Here is a 19,237-nt window from a genome sequence, read left to right on the forward strand (position 1 = left end):
AGTCTTGGTCTGTTCATCTAATATTACAACTACTACAGCAGATGGATCAGATCAAGCAGTCAATGTGAACTGGACTGACCCAATAGTAAATGACAATTCTGGTGAAGGTATAACACCAACGTCCAAGTACAATTCTGGAAACAATCTATTTAATATTGGCAGCACTGATGTTATATATGACGCAATTGATAGTTCAGGCAATGCAGCAACATGCACCTTTACAATTACAGTTACTGGTAAGAACATTGTCTCTTCTTTCCCGTTTCTCCTTCCTGCTGAAGTATCTTATACTTAATAATATGTTAATTATTGTATAATGCATTTGAACCATGAAGTTCTTCAATCACTGAGTATCATTTATACTATAGATAACATTAATTATAATTATTATCTTCATGGTTTAGATTCAGAAAATCCGGATATTATAGATTGTCCAATTGGTATGATTGTTAACACAACAACTGGTGAGGCTTTTGCAATCAATGTCACATGGATGGAACCGACAGCTACTGATAACTCTGGAGATACTTCTGTACCAGTAGCAGACTACACTTCTGGTGATAATATGTTTTTAATTGGCATCACAACAGTTCAGTACAATGTCTCAGATTCAGCTGGTAACTTTGATGATAGCTGCAGTTTTGTTATCACTGTTGAAGGTAAGACTGTTTCATAGAGGAGGAAATGAAATTTGAGTTATAGTTTTTTTAATGTGTTTTTATCAAATTCAATTTTTTTTTGTTTCTGTTAATTTTGTGTAGATAATGAAAGTCCATTGATTGACTGCCCGACAAATGTCACTTCAAACAATTACATCGGAGAAAGGTATGGACTAAATGTCAGCACAGATATAGGAAGTCCAAATGCTACTGTCACCTGGAATCCTCCTGAGACAAGTGACAATAGTGGTGGACTTGTTACTGTAATGTCGTCATCTTTTGAGTCTGGTAACATGATACCATATGGTACTAACACAATCACTTTTACAGCAACTGATCCTTATGGCAATATTGACACCTGTGACTTTGGCCTCAATGTTGAAGGTAAAATATAAACCTCTTTGTAATTTTGATAATTTACAAAATACAGGAATTATAATAGTTTTAAACAACGTTATGAGCATATTATAAGATTTACCTTCAACACACAACACAAAAAAGAATATATTTTTTATTGCATAAGTAAATCCAAGTAATTACTAACTGATGATTAATTCTTTGGCTTTTATACAAATTTTAAATCTTTACTGATGAACCCATAGTCATTTTCATCAATAATTGTTCACTAAATTTGAAGCGCACTATAATTGTAATAACTACCATTATTATTACTTTGCATATATGTAACGGCTTGTTTATTATCTGTTTATATGGTAAGTTTGAGAAAATAAATATATACTGTATCAAAATGTTATTTCGCAACCAGGAATCGACTATTACGTGGAAGATAGGAGATTTTTGTTCCATTCTACCATTAAAAATGTGTAATATGATTATAACATTAGTCATTATTGTTTCTTCCTTTTGTATTTTTAGATAATGAGGATCCAGTCTTAGTTTGTCCACCTGATATTACAACTACTACTGCAGATGGTTCAAATCAAGCACTCAATGTCAGCTGGACTGATCCAATAGTAATTGACAATTCTGATGAAGATATAACACCATGGTTCAATCACATTCCTGGGAATAATGAATTCGATATTGGTAGAACTGATGTTATATATGATGCAGTTGACAGTTCAGGCAATGCAGGAACATGTACCTTTACAGTTACTGTTAATGGTAAGCACAGATGGCTTTCTATCTTTCCTCTGACGTATTTAAATTAATTAATATAGAAATATTTGCATAAAAGCATTATTACCTTAATCTTCTTTCCTGAGTATTTTTTAGTATTATTTATTATAAGTTATAATTACCTCATGTTTTAGATCCAGAAGCTCCAGATATTATAGATTGTCCAATGGATATGATTGTTAACACAACAACTGGTGAGGTATTTGCCATCAATGTTACATGGATGGAACCGACAGCTATTGATAACTCTGGAGAGGCTCCGGTACCAGTAGCAGACTCCACTTCTGGTGATAATATGTTTTTAATTGGCATCACAAATGTCCAGTACAATGTCTCAGATTCAGCTGGTAACTTTGATGATAGCTGCAGTTTTGTTATCACTGTTGAAGGTAAGACTGTTTCATATAGGAGGAAATTAAATTTGAGTTATAGTTTTTTTAATGTGGTTTTGTCAAATTCAAATTTTTTTTGTTTCTGTTATTTTTGTGTAGATAATGAAAGTCCATTGATTGACTGCCCGACAAATGTCACTTCAAACAATTACATCGGAGAAGGGTATGGACTAGTAAATGTCAGCACAGATATAGGAAGTCCAAATGCCACTGTCACATGGAATCCTCCTGAGACAAGTGACAATACTGGTGGACTTGTTACTGTAATGTCGTCATCTTTTCAGTCTGGTGACATGATACCATATGGTACTCACACAATCACTTTTACAGCAACTGATCTTTATGGCAATATTGACACCTGTGAATTTGGTATCAATGTTGAAGGTAAATTAATAAAAAGCTCGCTTGAAATTGTATAATTTAGAAAAAACAAGAATTAATTTAAAATACAACTTATATGAACAACATCCAATCAGTGATGATTCCTTGGCCTTACAATCATCATTTTCATTAATAATTCTTCACCAATTTCAAAGAAGACTATAATTGTAATATGTATCATTAATTATTTAGTTTGTTTATACTTTTCATATAGTAATTATTATGATAATAATGTAATGACTTGTTTACTTTTAGTTTATACGGTAAGTTTGAGAAAATGTATGTCAAAATATGTTTTTCGCAACCAGAAATCAACTATTTTAGGTGGAAAGAAGGACATTTTTTGTTCCATTCTATAATTAAAAATATGTAATAATATTATTTTAGTATTAGTAATTATTAATGTTTTATGTTGTATTATTAAATAGATAATGAGGATCCAGTCTTGATCTGTTCACCTAATATTACAACTACTACTGCAGAAGGTTTAGATCAAGCAGTCAATGTTAACTGGACTTATCCAATAGTATTTGACAATTCTGGTGAAGATATAACACCAACGTCCAAGTACAATCCTGGAAATAATGAATTTGATATTGGTAGAACTGGTGTTATATATGATGCAGTTGACAGTTCAGGCAATGCAGGAACATGTACCTTTACAGTTATTGTTACTGGTAAGCACAGATGGCTTTCATTCTTTCCTCTGACGTATTTAAATTAAATAATATAGAAATGTTTGCATAAAAGAATTATTACCTTGATCTTCTTTCCTGAGTATTTTTTACTATTATTTATTATAAGTTATAATTACCTCATGTTTTAGATCCAGAAGCTCCAGATATTATAGATTGTCCAATGGATATGATGGTTAACACAACAACTGGTGAAGCATTTGCCATCAATGTTACATGGATGGAACCGACAGCTATGGATAACTCTGGAGAGACTCCTGTACCAGTAGCAGACTACACTTCTGGTGATAATATGTTTTCAGTTGGCAACACAACAGTTCAGTACAATGTTTCAGATTCAGCTGGTAACTTTAATGATAGCTGCAGTTTTGTTATCACTGTTGAAGGTAAGACTGTTTCATAGAGAAGGAAATGAAATTTGAGTTATAGTTTTTTTAATGTGGTTTTGTCAAATTAAATTTTTTTTGGTTTCTGTTATTTTTGTGTAGATAATGAAAGTCCATTGATTGACTGCCCAACAAATGTCACTTCAAACAATTACATCGGAGAAGGGTATGAACTAGTAAATGTCAGCACAGATATAGGAAGTCCAAATGCCACTGTCACCTGGAATCCTCCTGAGACAAGTGACAATACTGGTGGACTTGTTACTGTAATGTCGTCATCTTTTGAGTCTGGTGACATGATACCATATGGTACTCACACAATCACTTTTACAGCAACTGATCCTTTTGGCAATATTGACACCTGTGACTTTGGTATCAATGTTGAAGGTAACATATAAACCTCTTTGTAATTTTGACAATTATTTACAAAATACAGGAATTATAATTTTTATAAACAACATTATGAACATATTATAATATTTACCTTCAACACACAACAAAAACGAGAATATATTTTATATTGCATAGGCAAATCCAAGTAATTAATTACTGATGATTAATTCTTTGGCCTTTGTACAAATTTTAAATCTTTACTGATGAACCAATAGTCATTTTCATCAATAATTGTTCACCAATTTTGAAGCGCACTATAATTGTAATAATTACCATTATTATTACTTTGCATATATGTAACGGCTTGTTTATTATCTGTTTATATGGTAAGTTTGAGAAAATAAATATATACCGTATCAAAATGTTATTTCGCAACCAGGAATCGACTAATACGTGGCAGATAGGACATTTTTGTTCCATTCTACCATTAAAAATGTGTAATATGATTATAACATTAGTCATTATTGTTTCTTCCTTTTGTATTATTAGATAATGAGGATCCAGTCTTGGTTTGTCCACCTGATATTACAAATACGACTGCAGATGGTTCAAATCAAGCACTCAATGTCAGCTGGACTGATCCAATAGTAATTGACAATTCTGATGAAGATATAACATCAAGGTCTAATCACATTCCTGAAAATAATGAATTCGATATAGGTAGAACTGATGTTATATATGACGCAGTTGACAGTTCAGGCAATGCAGGAACATGTACCTTTAAAGTTACTGTTACTGGTAAGCACAGATGGCTTTCATTCTTTCCTCTGATGTATTTAAATTAATTAATATAGAAATGTTAGCATAAATGCATTATTACCTTGATCTTCTTTTCTGAGTAATTTTTACTATTATTTTTTATAAGTTATAATTACCTCATGTTTTAGATCCAGAAGCACCAGATATTATAGATTGTCCAATGGATATGATGGTTAACACAACAACTGGTGAGGCATTTGCCATCAATGTTACATGGATGGAACCGACAGCTACTGATAACTCTGGAGAGACTCCTGTACCAGTAGCAGACTACACTTCTGGTGATAATATGTTTTTAATTGGCAATACAACAGTTCAGTACAATGTCTCAGATTCAGCTGGTAACTTTGATGATAGCTGCAGTTTTGTTATCACTGTTGAAGGTAAGAGTGTTTCATGAAATGAAATTTGAGTTATAGTTTTTTTAATGTGGTTTTGTCAAAGTCAAATTTTTTTTTGTTTCTGTTATTTTTGTGTAGATAATGAAAGTCCATTGATTGACTGCCCGACAAATGTCACTTCAAACAATTACATCGGAGAAGGGTATGGACTAGTAAATGTCAGCACAGATATAGGAAGTCCAAATGCCACTGTCACCTGGAATCCTCCTGAGACTAGTGAAAATACTGGTGGACTTGTTACTGTAATGTCGTCATCTTTTGAGTCTGGTGACATGATACCATATGGTACTCACACAATCACTTTTACAGCAACTGATCCTTATGGCAATATTGACACCTGTGACTTTGGCCTCAATGTTGAAGGTAAAATATAAACCTCTTTGTAATTTTGATAATTATTTACAAAGTACAGGAATTATATTTTTTATAAACAACATTATGAACATACTATAATATTTACCTTCAACACACAACACAAAGAGAATATATTTTATATTTCATTTTTACCTTACCTTGATTTACCTTGACCTTTAGACTATAAACCTGTTAAGGTTTGTGAGTCCCTCTTTGAACATCTTGGTTATATGGCTCAAACTTTAGGTTGTGGGTTTTCCAGTGTGTTTCAAGATGGGTTTTAAAATTATTTATAGAGGATGCATTTACTATATGATATGGCAAACTATTCCAATCATTTACTGCAGATATTGAAAAGAATTTCTGTCTGTGTTTCGATTTACTATGAACTTTTTTAATTTTAAAATTGTGGCCTCTAGTTACAGTAGATGGTGCTAATTCAAAAAAGACACCCGGATTAACATTATCATACTTTTGTATCATTCTAAAAATCTGTAAGCAGCAAGACCTCTTTCTTCGAAATGCTAATGATGGCAGTTTCATAAATTTCATTCGGTCACTATATGGTTGAGTTTTAATTTCCACAGCAAGTTTTGTGGCTCTTTGCTGAACCTTTTCTAAGAGAATAGAATCACCAACAAACTGAGGAAGACAAGCCGTACTAGAATATTCTAAAATCGGTCTAACCATTGATTTATAAAGGATAGACACTGAATGACTGTCTAAATATTCAAAGGTTCTCTTAATTAAACCAAGTCTAGAGTTAGCCTTTTTAACTACTTCAACGATATGATCATGAAAATTCAATTTATTATCAACTAAAACACCAAGATCTCTCATCTGAGTTACAACTCCTAACTGAATTCTATCTGAACCTGTTCCCATAAAGTATGTTGTGTTCAAGGATTTTTTACCGAGATGCATAACCTTACATTTATTAATATTAAAGGGCAACTGCCACTTTACTGACCATTTATACATCTTATCAATGTCCGCCTGAAAATCAAGAGCATCTATGTCTGAATCAACAGCTTTGTATGTCTTTGAATCATCAGCAAACAAAAAAAGAGGTGACTTAACTAATTGAGGCAGATCGTTGATAAATATTGTAAAGCAGATTACACCATATACACTCCCTTGAGGAATACCACTCTGGACCGATATCCAATCCGAAACTTCGCCATTTACCACCACTCGCTGGACACGATTTGACAAGTATATTTTAGTCCATTTCAACAGTTCACCACGAATACCATATGTATGCATTTTATGGAGAAGTCTTTCATGTGGAACAGAGTCAAAAGCTTTTTGAAAATCACAGTACAAGATATCGACAGAGTGTCCTTCATCTATCATTGAAGACCATTTCTCAGTGGCCTCAAGCAGTTGCGTGTTGCAGGATCTTCCCTTGCGAAACCCATGTTGTTCGTTACAAAATAGTTTATTATCTTCCATATGTTTCGATATTTCATTCTTGATGAATGTCTCCATGGTTTTACATAGTATTGACGTTAAACTCACTGGCCTATAGTTTAGAGGATTAGTTTTACAGCCTTTCTTATAGATTGGTGAAACATTAGCTTGCCTCCATTGTTCAGGAATAGTTCCCTCATGTAAAAGCTTGGAAAATAAAGTGCTGAGAATTGGACTAATTTCATTTGCCGTTTCTTTTAAAAGTCGAGAGTGCACACCATCTGGTCCTGGAGACTTACAAATGTCTAATGCTAATAGGTGCTTTCGAATTTCATTCTCCGGAAATGCAACAGTATACAAAGGTTCGACTTCATGATCAAGGTTAAGTTTAAGCACGGGAATGTCAGAAATATTTTCTTTAGTAAAAACTGTTGCAAATGCTTGGTTTAAGAGTGCAGCTTTTTGTCTATCATCTACAATCAGTTCTCCTCTCTCGTCTTTTAATGCAGAAATGCCCGTCTTTTTGCCAGTTTTCTCCTTATAATATTTCCAGAAACTCTTAGGATTCACTTTTATCTCGGATGCCAACTTGCATTCAAAACTTTTCTTCGCTTTTTTTATTGCCTTATTTGTCTCATTTCTAACTTTAATATAAGCATTCCATCTTTCCGGTGTTCTTCTACTCTGATATCTATTCCATGCTTTATGTTTCTGTTTAACTATAGACACTGTTTCGACGTTCATCCACTGCTTCTTATACCTTTTAGTTTTAGACCTTAAAGGAACATACTGTAAAATACAGAAATCTAACAGGGAATAGAGAGAATTAGCAATAGAAACACCATCAAGTTCATACATATCAATATTTAGTTTCGATTCTTTTATTTTAGTTCTAATAGCTTCGTAGTTGGCTTTGTAGTAATTTCTTGTAGGAGTGACATTTTCTTTTTCTATAAAACTTAAAGCAAGATTAAAGGTTAAAACAACATGGTCACTCTTTCCCAATGGTGCACTACTAATAAGATCACAGACATCAAACTCTTCCCTTGAAAGTACTAAATCTAGTATATTAGATTCTTCTCCAGTACGATGTCTTGTCGGACAGTCTACATGTTGATGCCACATTAAATCATCGATTAAATCGGTAAATTTGTAGTTCACATTATGTGATAACCCTTTGCTACTCCAGTTTATCCCTTTAAAATTAAAATCGCTAGCAACAATCATATGATCAGCCCTGTACTTGTCTGCTGCAACCAAAATATCTTTTAAATCCATATCCATAAATCATAAGTAAATCCAAGTAATTACTAACTGATTATTAATTCTTTGTCCTTTGTACAAATTTGAAATCTTTACTGATGAAACCATAGTAATTTTCATCAATAATTCTTCACCAATTTGGAAGCGCACTATAATGGTAATAATTACGATTATTATTACTTTGCATTTATGCAACGGCTTGTTTATTATCTCTTTATGTGGTAAGTTTGAGAAAATAAATATATACTGTATCAAAATGTTATTTCGCAACCAGGAATCGACTATTACGTGGCATATAGGACATTTTTGTTTCATTCTACCATTAAAAATGTGTAATATGATTATAGCATTAATCATGCTTGTTTCTTCCTTTTGTATTATTAGATAATGAGGATCCAGTCTTGGTTTGTCCGCTTAATATTACAACTACTACAGCAGATGGATCAGATCAAGCAGTTAATGTCAGCTGGACTGATCCAATAGTAATTGACAATTCCGATGAAGATATAACACCAAGGTCTAATCACATTCCTGGAAATAATGAATTCGATATTGATAGAACTGATGTTATATATGATGCAGTTGACAGTTCAGGCAATACAGGAACATGTACCTTTACAGTTACTGTTACTGGTAAGCACAGATGACTTTCATTCTTTCCTCTGACGTATTTAAATTAATTAATATAGAAATGTTTGCATAAAAGCATTATTACCTTGATCTTCTTTCCTGAGTATGTTTTATTATTTTTATTATAAGTTATAATTACCTCATGTTTTAGATCCAGAAGCACCAGATATTATAGATTGTCCAATGGATATGATTGTTAACACAACAACTGGTGAGGTATTTGCCATCAATGTTACATGGATGGAACCGACAGCTACTGATAACTCTGGAGAGGCTCAGGTACCAGTAGCAGACTACACTTCTGGTGATAATGTGCTTTTAATTGGTGACACCACAGTCCAGTACAATGTCTCAGATTCAGCTGGTAACTTTGATGATAGCTGCAGTTTTGTTATCACTGTTGAAGGTAAGACTGTTTCATATAGCAAGAAATGAAATTTGAGTTAGAGTTTTCTTAATGTGGTTTTGTCAAAGTCAATTTTTTTTTGTTTCTGTTATTTTTTTTGTAGATAATGAAAGTCCATTGATTGACTGCCCGACAAATGTCACTTCAAACAATTACATCGGAGAAGGGTATGGACTAGTACATGTCAGCGCAGATATAGGAAGTCCAAATGCCACTGTCACCTGGAATCCTCCTGAGACAAGTGACAATACTGATGGACTTGTTACTGTAATTTCGTCATCTTTTGAGTCTGGTGGCATGATACCATATGGTACTCATACAATCACTTTTACAGCAACTGATCCTTATGGCAATATTGACACCTGTGATTTTGGCCTTAATGTTGAAGGTAAATTAATAAAAAGCTCGCTTGAAATTGTATAATTTAGAAAAAACAAGAATTAATTTAAAATACAACTTATATGAACAACATCCAATCAGTGATTGGTCCTCGGCCTTACAATCATCATTTTCGTTAATAATTCTTCACCAATTTCAAAGAAGACTATAATTGTAACAGGTATCTTTAATTATTTAGTTTGTTTATACTTTTTATATAGTAATTATTATGATAATAATGTAATGACTTGTTTACTTTTAGTTTATACGGTAAGTTTGAGAAAATGTATGTCAAAATATGTTTTTAAAAACCAGAAATCAACTATTTTAGGTGGAAAAAAGGACATTTTTTTCCATTCTACAATTAAAAATATGTAATAATTTTATTTTAGTATTAGTAATTATTAATGTTTTATGTTGTATTATTAAATAGATAATGAGGATCCAGTCTTGATCTGTTCACCTAATATTACAACTACTACTGCAGATGGTTTAGATCAAGCAGTCAATGTTAACTGGACTTATCCAATAGTATTTGACAATTCTGGTGAAGATATAACACCAACGTCCAAGTACAATCCTGGAAATAATGAATTTGATATTGGTAGAACTGGTGTTATATATGATGCAGTTGAAAGTTCAGGCAATGCAGGAACATGTACCTTTACAGTTACTGTTACTGGTAAGCACAGATGGCTTTCTATCTTTCCTCTGACGTATTTAAATTAATTAATATAGAAATATTTGCATAAAAGCATTATTACCTTAATCTTCTTTCCTGAGTATTTTTTAGTATTATTTATTATAAGTTATAATTACCTCATGTTTTAGATCCAGAAGCTCCAGATATTATAGATTGTCCAATGGATATGATTGTTATTACAACAACTGGTGAGGCATTTGCCATCAATGTTACATGGATGGAACCGACAGCTACTGATAACTCTGGAGAGACTCCGGTACCAGTAGCAGACTACACTTCTGGTGATAATATGTTTTCAGTTGGCAACACAACAGTTCATTACAATGTCTCAGATTCAGCTGGTAACTTTGATGATTGCTGCAGTTTTGTTATCACTGTTGAAGGTAAGACTGTTTCATATAGGAGGAAATTAAATTTGAGTTATAGTTGTTTTAATGTGGTTTTGTCAAATTCAATTTTTTTTTGTTTCTGTTATTTTTGTGTAGATAATGAAAGTCCAATGATTGACTGCCCGACAAATGTCACTTCAAACAATTACATCGGAGAAGGGTATGGACTAGTAAATGTCAGCACAGATATAGGAAGTCCAAATGCCACTGTCACCTGGAATCCTCCTGAGACTAGTGACAATACCGGTAGACTTATTACTGTAATGTCGTCATCTTTTGAGTCTGGTGACATGATACCATATGGTACTCACACAATCACTTTTACAGCAACTGATCCTTATGGCAATATTGACACCTGTGACTTTGGTCTCAATGTTGAAGGTAAAATATAAACCTCTTTGTAATTTTGATAATTATTTACAAAATACAGGAATTATATGTTTTATAAACAACATTATGAACATATTATAAGATTTACCTTTTATATAAATTTTAAATCTTTACTGATGAACCCATAGTCATTTTCATCAAAAATTGTTCACGAATTTTGAAGCGCACTATAATTGTAATAATTAGCATTATTATTACTTTGCATATATGTAACGGCTTGTTTATTATCTGTTTATATGGTAAGTTTGAGAAAATAAATATATACTGTATCAAAATGTTATTTCGCAACCAGGAATCGGCTATTACGTGGAAGATAGGAGATTTTTGTTCCATTCTACCATTAAAAATGTGTAATATGATTATAACATTAGTCATTATTGTTTCTTCCTTTTGTATTATTAGATAATGAGGATCCAGTCTTGGTTTGTCCACCTGATATTACAAATACGACTGCAGATGGTTCAAATCAAGCACTCAATGTCAGCTGGACTGATCCAATAGTAATTGACAATTCTGATGAAGATATAACATCAAGGTCTAATCACATTCCTGGAAATAATGAATTCGATATTGGTAGAACTGACGTTATATATGATGCAGTTGACAGTTCAGGCAATGCAGGAACATGTACCTTTACAGTTACTGTTACTGGTAAGCACAGATGGCTTTCTATCTTTCCTCTGACGTATTTAAATTAATTAATATAGAAATATTTGCATAAAAGCATTATTACCTTAATCTTCTTTCCTGAGTATTTTTTACTATTATTTATTATAAGTTATAATTACCTCATGTTTTAGATCCAGAAGCTCCAGATATTATAGATTGTCCAATGGATATGATTGTTAACACAACAACTGGTGAGGTATTTGCCATCAATGTTACATGGATGAAACCGACAGCTACTGATAACTCTGGAGAGGCTCCGGTACCAGTAGCAGACTACACTTCTGGTGATAATATGTTTTCAATTGGCAACACAACAGTTCAGTACAATGTCTCAGATTCAGCTGGTAACTTTGATGATAGCTGCAGTTTTGTTATCACTGTTGAAGGTAAGACTGTTTCATATAGGAGGAAATTAAATTTGAGTTATAGTTTTCTTAATGTGGTTTTGTCAAATTGATTTTTTTTTGTTTCTGTTATTTTTGTGTAGATAATGAAAGTCCAATGATTTACTGCCCGACAAATGTCACTTCAAACAATTACATCGGAGAAGGGTATGGACTAGTAAATGTCAGCACAGATATAGGAAGTCCAAATGCAACTGTCACCTGGAGTCCTACTGAGACTAGTGACAATACTGGTGGACTTGTTACTGTAATGTCGTCATCTTTTGAGTCTGGTGACATGATACCATATGGTACTCACACAATCACTTTTACAGCAACTGATCCTTATGGCAATATTGACACCTGTGACTTTGGCCTCAATGTTGAAGGTAAAATATAAACCTCTTTGTAATTTTGATAATTTACACCTGTGACTTTGGTATCAATGTTGAAGGTAAATTAAAAAAAAGCTCACTTGAAATTGTATAATTTAGAAAAAACAAGAATTAATTAAAAATATAACTTTATGAACAACATCCAATCAGTGATGATTCCTCGGCCTTACAATCATCATTTTCGTTAATAATTCTTCACCAATTTCAAAGAAGACTATAATTGTAACAGGTATCATTAATTATTTAGTTTGTTTATACTTTTTATATAGTAATTATTATGATAATAATGTAATGACTTGTTTACTTTTAGTTTATACGGTAAGTTTGAGAAAATGTATGTCAAAATATGTTTTTCGCAACCAGAAATCAACTATTTTAGGTGGAAAGAAGGACATTTTTTGTTCCATTCTACAATTAAAAATATGTAACAATATTATTTTAGTATTAGTAATTATTAATGTTTTATGTTGTATTATTAAATAGATAATGAGGATCCAGTCTTGATCTGTTCACCTAATATTACAACTACTACTGCAGATGGTTTAGATCAAGCAGTCAATGTTAACTGGACTTATCCAATAGTATTTGACAATTCTGGTGAAGATATAACACCAACGTCCAAGTACAATCCTGGAAATAATGAATTTAATATTGGTAGAACTGGTGTTATATATGATGCAGTTGACAGTTCAGGCAATGCAGGAACATGTACCTTTACAGTTACTGTTACTGGTAAGCACAGTTGGCTTTCATTCTTTCCTCTGACGTATTTAAATTAATTAATATAGAATTGTTTGCATAAAAGCATTATTACCTTGATCTTCTTTCCTGAGTATTATTACTATTTTTTATTATATGTTATAATTACCTCATGTTTTAGATCCAGAAGCTCCAGATATTATAGATTGTCCAATGGATATGATTGTTAACACAACAACTGGTGAGGCATTTGCCATAAATGTTACATGGATGGAACCGACAGCTACTGATAACTCTGGAGAGACTCCGGTACCAGTAGCAGACTACACTTCTGGTGATAATATGTTTTCAGTTGGCAACACAACAGTTCAGTACAATGTCTCAGATTCAGCTGGTAACTTTGATGATAGCTGCAGTTTTGTTATCACTGTTGAAGGTAAGACTGTTTCATATAGGAGGAAATTAAATTTGAGTTATAGTTTTTTTAATGTGGTTTTGTCAAATTGATTTTTTTTTGTTTCTGTTATTTTTGTGTAGATAATGAAAGTCCAATGATTTACTGCCCGACAAATGTCACTTCAAACAATTACATCGGAGAAGGGTATGGACTAGTAAATGTCAGCACAGATATAGAAAGTCCAAATGCAACTGTCACCTGGAGTCCTCCTGAGACAAGTGACAATACTGGTGGACTTGTTACTGTAATGTCGTCATCTTTTGAGTCTGGTGACATGATACCATATGGTACTCACACAATCACTTTTACAGCAACTGATCCTTATGGCAATATTGACACCTGTGACTTTGGTATCAATGTTGAAGGTAAATTAAAAAAAAGCTCGCTTGAAATTGTATAATTTAGAAAAAACAAGAATTAATTAAAAATATAACTTTATGAACAACATCCAATCAGTGATGATTCCTCGGCCTTACAATCATCATTTTCGTTAATAATTCTTTACCAATTTCAAAGAAGACTAAAGTTGTAACAGGTATCATTAATTATTTAGTTTGTTTATACTTTTTATATAGTAACTATTATGATAATAATGTAATGACTTGTTTACTTTTAGTTTATACGGTAAGTTTGAGAAAATGTATGTCAAAATATGTTTTTCGAAACCAGAAATCAACTATTTTAGGTGGAAAGAAGGACATTTTTTGTTCCATTCTACAATTAAAAATATTTAATGATATTATTTTAGTATTAGTAATTATTAATGTTTTATGTTGTATTATTAAATAGATAATGAGGATCCAGTCTTGATCTGTTCACCTAATATTACAGCTACTACTGCAGATGGTTTAGATCAAGCAGTCAATGTTAACTGGACTTATCCAATAGTATTTGACAATTCTGGTGAAGATATAACACCAACGTCCAAGTACAATCCTGGAAATAATGAATTTGATATTGGTAGAACTGGTGTTAGATATGATGCAGTTGATAGTTCAGGCAATGCAGCAACATGCAACTTTTCATTAACTGTTACTGGTAAGAATTTTTGGGCTTTTTTTCCTTCCGACTTAAATATCAAAATGAAATCGAGAATATAGAAATTATTGTTATTATCGCATTCTCCTTCATCTTCTTCAGTGGGTATTATTATTATTATTACTATAAATTACAATTCCTTTCCTGTTTAGATCCAGAAGGCCCAGATATTATAGATTGTCCAATGAATATGATTGTTAACACAACAACCGGTGAGGCATTTGCCATCAATGTAACATGGATAGAACCGATAGCTACTGATAACTCTGGAGAGATTCCTGTACCAGTAGCAGACTACACCTCTGATGATAATCAGTTTGAAATTGGTGACACAACAGTCCAGTACAATGTCTCAGATTCAGCTGGTAACTTCAATGATAGCTGTAGTTTTGTTATCACTGTTGAAGGTAAGACTATACCTCATTGAAGGAAATTAAATTTGAGCTACAGTAATGTCGTTATTTCATACTTACTTTTTTAATACCTTATTCATTTGTTTAAACATTTTTTTGATTGAAAGAAAGAAAATAAATGTTTACGTTGAATTGAATTGAATTGAATGTTATTTGTATTCCTATTATGTATTTTATTAATAGTTGATTATAAGTCAACTCAGTAACTGCTCATCAAATGTCACTTAAAAAACATAGGAAAGGGGTCTCGAATACTAAAGACATGATACCAATCCGTACTCACACCATTACAATTACAGAAACGGATCCGGCGCCATTGTTGTCATTACAATCATAGTGTTTCAATGATAACATTGTAAATGTATAGATTTTGTTTCTGATCTATTGATTTATAATTATACATAATATATTAATTTTAAGACACTGAGCATCTTAAATACATAGGATGTCCTACCGATTCAATAATTGTCATGAACCCTGTTGGAATGGCAAATAGATCCGTTTCTTGGATAGAACCAATAGCCACTGATAATGCTGAAATATTCAATGAAACATCCAGTCATATACCTGGTGATATATTTGAAATTGGCACAGTTACAGTGACTTACACAGCATTTGATACTGCAGGATTAAAAACAACTTGTGCATTTGAAGTAACAGTTCAAGGTATTTGTTTTGTAAAAGTAATTAAGCACTTTTAATTCTTACTCTTTTAAGACGCTTATTTTATTGGGAAGCTGCAAGTAGAGTAAACACATATTCACTTTAGGTTTTGAAAAAAGCCACAATACATTAACAGTACGTTTTTAGTGCATTTAACCAGATTAGTTTATGTTTATTCAGAAGCTTGATAACATGTGAAGACTAACTATCTTCAATGAATCTCAATATTTATAAGTTGTAAGAAGTAACTTTATTGAACATCACTTTCAGATTGAAGACTGATGTTATTAAAATGACGGTGCATTTCTAAATAAACATTACAAAAAGCTAACTATTTATTTTAAATCAAATACAACAAACATGTTATTCCTAACAACATTACTAAGCCGAGTGTCACAGCAAGTACCCACACAGTAGTGTGTACTTTAATTTTATTCAAAACGTTGTCTTTCATTACAACCTTGTAAATATGTATTAATTGTAGAATAACGATTTTTGTGGAATATATAGATACAGAAGATCCTGTGTTTCTCAACTGCCCAATGTCTCCAATAGAAGTAGTCACTGATGAAGGCTTTGCATATGCCAACGTGTCATGGGAAGACCCCCAACCTATGGACAATTCTGGCACGTTAACAGTTACTCAAGTGAATTATCCTGGTGATAGTTTTTATGTTGGAACTCATTCTGTTAACATAACAGCTGAAGATGAAGATGGTAACATTGGTATCTGCACTTTTGTGATAATTGTCAAAGGTAATACTGGTGCTGTGTACATCTTTTTGTAAATAAGGATGAAGCATATTGTTGCCAACGGAACATCCCATTTGAAGATCCTGTAACCGCTTTGTTGTTTGTAATTACAACGACCACATTATACCAGATGTGTGTGCGTGTTTACAGGACCATCAGCGCAACCTCACATAAAACGATTGATAGTAAAGTAATAATCTTCCCAAGAACATAATATTATAAAAAAGTTCATCAACTTAACCTTTTCACATGTCATTTCCTTTCTTTCAGATGAAGAAGATCCTGTACTAATTGGTTGTCCAATGGACATTATTTTGAATACTACAAGAATGCTTTCATATGCTAATGCAACTTGGATTAGTCCAAATGCTTCAGATAATTCAGGCAATGTTGCCTTAATCTCTACACATAAGCCAGGTGATGGCTTTGCAGCAACTACCACTGAAGTAACTTACACAGCAAGTGATCCGTATGGAAACGAAGACATTTGTACATTCAATGTTACTGTAATTGGTAAGAATAATTGTTATTAAACAATTAATATAAAACATTTCAATTTAATTTTATTTAATGAGTACTTTTTATAAAGAGAAAGATAAACTGTATTACAAAATGTACTTTAGATAATGTAATTTTTCAATTTATTAAACAGATGCTGAGTCTCCTACTTTGAACTGTGTGTCCAATGTGACCGTGTACACCGATTTCAATTCAGCAACAGCTAATGTATCTTGGCCAATACCAGAAACAACAGACAACAGTGGTTTAGAAGGTACATTAACCTCTAACTATGAACCCTATACACTGTTTGATATTGGAACAACTCTAGTAATGTACACATCAACAGATGCATCAAATAATGTGCAAACTTGCATGTTCAATGTCACTGTAATTGGTAAGTACAATTTATATGATAAAGAAAATACATGAACATTTGCTAAATTTGCAGATAGGCTTTTCATTTTATTTATTTTATTGCAGATAATGAAGATCCTGTATTTGATTGCCCTAGTGGCAATATTATGGCATATACAGATGAGTCCCAATCATACTCAACTGTTTATTGGAATGTATCAGTTACTGATAATTCAGGTAATGTTACATATGATTGTACGAGTGAATCAGGTGACCAGTTTGATGCTATTTGGCCAATAATACAACAAAATGTAAGCTGCATGGCACAGGATCCATCGGGAAATGACGCATCTTGCTTTTTCTCACTAACAATTGAGGGTGAGCATATTGTGATTTTTGATTTATATATTATTTTACATTTTTAAGATTATAGATTTTTTACACAAATGATTTGGAAAATCACAAATAAAGTATAGAATAGCAGATTTTAATGTTTCAAAAAAGACTAAAAAGTCAATATTATAAATAATTGAATGCATAAACATAATAATGTAATAAACATAATATGTTATAAAACCAGATGGATTATGTTTATATACAATTCCGTCGGATTTTACAATGACAAATTTCATAGGTTTAATATTAGATTGTCAATATTAAACCATACAATGAGTACCAACGAATTCAGTAATACATACATACTTAACATTCAATAAATGTATATTCAACATTTTAAAGTAACAGAAATTATTGGGTTTTTTAATTTGTAGATAATGAGAACCCAAGTATAGAATGTCCAAATGACTTCAATGTGACAACAGATAATGGACAACCAACAGCTTGGATTCAATGGGATGTTGAATACACAGACAACACACACTCTCTATATGATCTCAGCCTAACAGGATCAGGTTCAAGTTATAATCAATCTGGTGAAAACTTTCTTATTGGAACAACAGCACTTGAATATACAGTAACGGATGTATTTGGAAACAGTGATAACTGCACATTTATTGTCTTTATACGAGGTGAATATACACTAGTATTGCTTTTAATTATTATTTTAAAAAATGTTTTACACACCAAGCTCTTTTGCATAATCGCCTTCCGTACGAAATTTGAATCCAAAAAAGACTACTTCTAAACCTATAAATACCGAAAGTTAGCAAAAAATCGTTTTAGAACATGCAATGTTGTCTTTTGAATTCAATATAGTAAATTGTTATCCACACATTCTCTTACGTTTGTTGAGTATAGAAATTCAAAATTAACTCACTAACCAAATGTTTATTACATCATCATGTAGATACTGAGAAGCCAATGCTGAATTGTCCAGATGACATTGTAAACGTGACTTTAATTGGTGAAGCATACGGTATTGCCAATTGGGTTGAACCAGACATTACAGACAACTCTGGCTTCCTTCATGTGAACATTTCAAATTACTTTTCTGGTGATCGCTTCTATCCAGGCAACACAACAGTTTATTATTTTGCTGAGGATCCATATGGAAACTCTGTTAATTGTACATTTATTGTTACAATCTTTGGTAAGATTAATTACCGTTTCAATAGTTTGTCTTATGTATAACTACAAAGTTAGTCACATGTTTAATAAATATGTATAATTCTGAAACGTAAATTATAATTTTTCCTAAAACTCTTTCTGCCATTTTGCTAAAATTAAACTAATTAATTTGTATTGGTTTTAAAATGGCTTTGGCTGTGCAGAAAATAATTTTTTTTAAAGATCTAGTAAAGAAATGTCCTTATGCTCAATG

General features: G+C 32.2%; 1 protein-coding gene across 1 annotated transcript in view; it reads left to right on the plus strand.

Moving 5' to 3' along the window:
- Window positions 1–477: 477 nt before the first annotated feature.
- LOC140040594 (uncharacterized) overlaps window positions 478–19,237 on the plus strand; it is a 53,413-nt gene continuing 34,653 nt past the window's right edge. The window contains exons 1-32 of the mRNA XM_072086650.1: window positions 478–659; window positions 762–1,043; window positions 1,536–1,784; window positions 1,934–2,188; window positions 2,291–2,575; window positions 3,001–3,249; window positions 3,399–3,653; window positions 3,756–4,040; window positions 4,536–4,784; window positions 4,934–5,188; window positions 5,285–5,569; window positions 8,621–8,869; window positions 9,018–9,272; window positions 9,376–9,660; window positions 10,084–10,332; window positions 10,482–10,736; window positions 10,839–11,116; window positions 11,504–11,783; window positions 11,933–12,187; window positions 12,289–12,573; window positions 13,063–13,311; window positions 13,460–13,714; window positions 13,816–14,100; window positions 14,525–14,773; window positions 14,926–15,180; window positions 15,607–15,852; window positions 16,360–16,605; window positions 16,873–17,115; window positions 17,255–17,497; window positions 17,584–17,835; window positions 18,228–18,485; window positions 18,764–19,006. Of these exons, the coding sequence (XP_071942751.1) occupies window positions 494–659; window positions 762–1,043; window positions 1,536–1,784; window positions 1,934–2,188; window positions 2,291–2,575; window positions 3,001–3,249; window positions 3,399–3,653; window positions 3,756–4,040; window positions 4,536–4,784; window positions 4,934–5,188; window positions 5,285–5,569; window positions 8,621–8,869; window positions 9,018–9,272; window positions 9,376–9,660; window positions 10,084–10,332; window positions 10,482–10,736; window positions 10,839–11,116; window positions 11,504–11,783; window positions 11,933–12,187; window positions 12,289–12,573; window positions 13,063–13,311; window positions 13,460–13,714; window positions 13,816–14,100; window positions 14,525–14,773; window positions 14,926–15,180; window positions 15,607–15,852; window positions 16,360–16,605; window positions 16,873–17,115; window positions 17,255–17,497; window positions 17,584–17,835; window positions 18,228–18,485; window positions 18,764–19,006 (8,230 nt within the window). The 5' untranslated portion in view covers window positions 478–493. The remainder of the gene's footprint in view (window positions 660–761; window positions 1,044–1,535; window positions 1,785–1,933; window positions 2,189–2,290; window positions 2,576–3,000; window positions 3,250–3,398; window positions 3,654–3,755; window positions 4,041–4,535; window positions 4,785–4,933; window positions 5,189–5,284; window positions 5,570–8,620; window positions 8,870–9,017; window positions 9,273–9,375; window positions 9,661–10,083; window positions 10,333–10,481; window positions 10,737–10,838; window positions 11,117–11,503; window positions 11,784–11,932; window positions 12,188–12,288; window positions 12,574–13,062; window positions 13,312–13,459; window positions 13,715–13,815; window positions 14,101–14,524; window positions 14,774–14,925; window positions 15,181–15,606; window positions 15,853–16,359; window positions 16,606–16,872; window positions 17,116–17,254; window positions 17,498–17,583; window positions 17,836–18,227; window positions 18,486–18,763; window positions 19,007–19,237) is intronic.

The sequence above is a fragment of the Antedon mediterranea genome, chromosome 1, assembly GCF_964355755.1.
Source record: "Antedon mediterranea chromosome 1, ecAntMedi1.1, whole genome shotgun sequence".
In the NCBI taxonomy this organism is placed as follows: Eukaryota; Metazoa; Echinodermata; class Crinoidea; order Comatulida; family Antedonidae; genus Antedon; species Antedon mediterranea.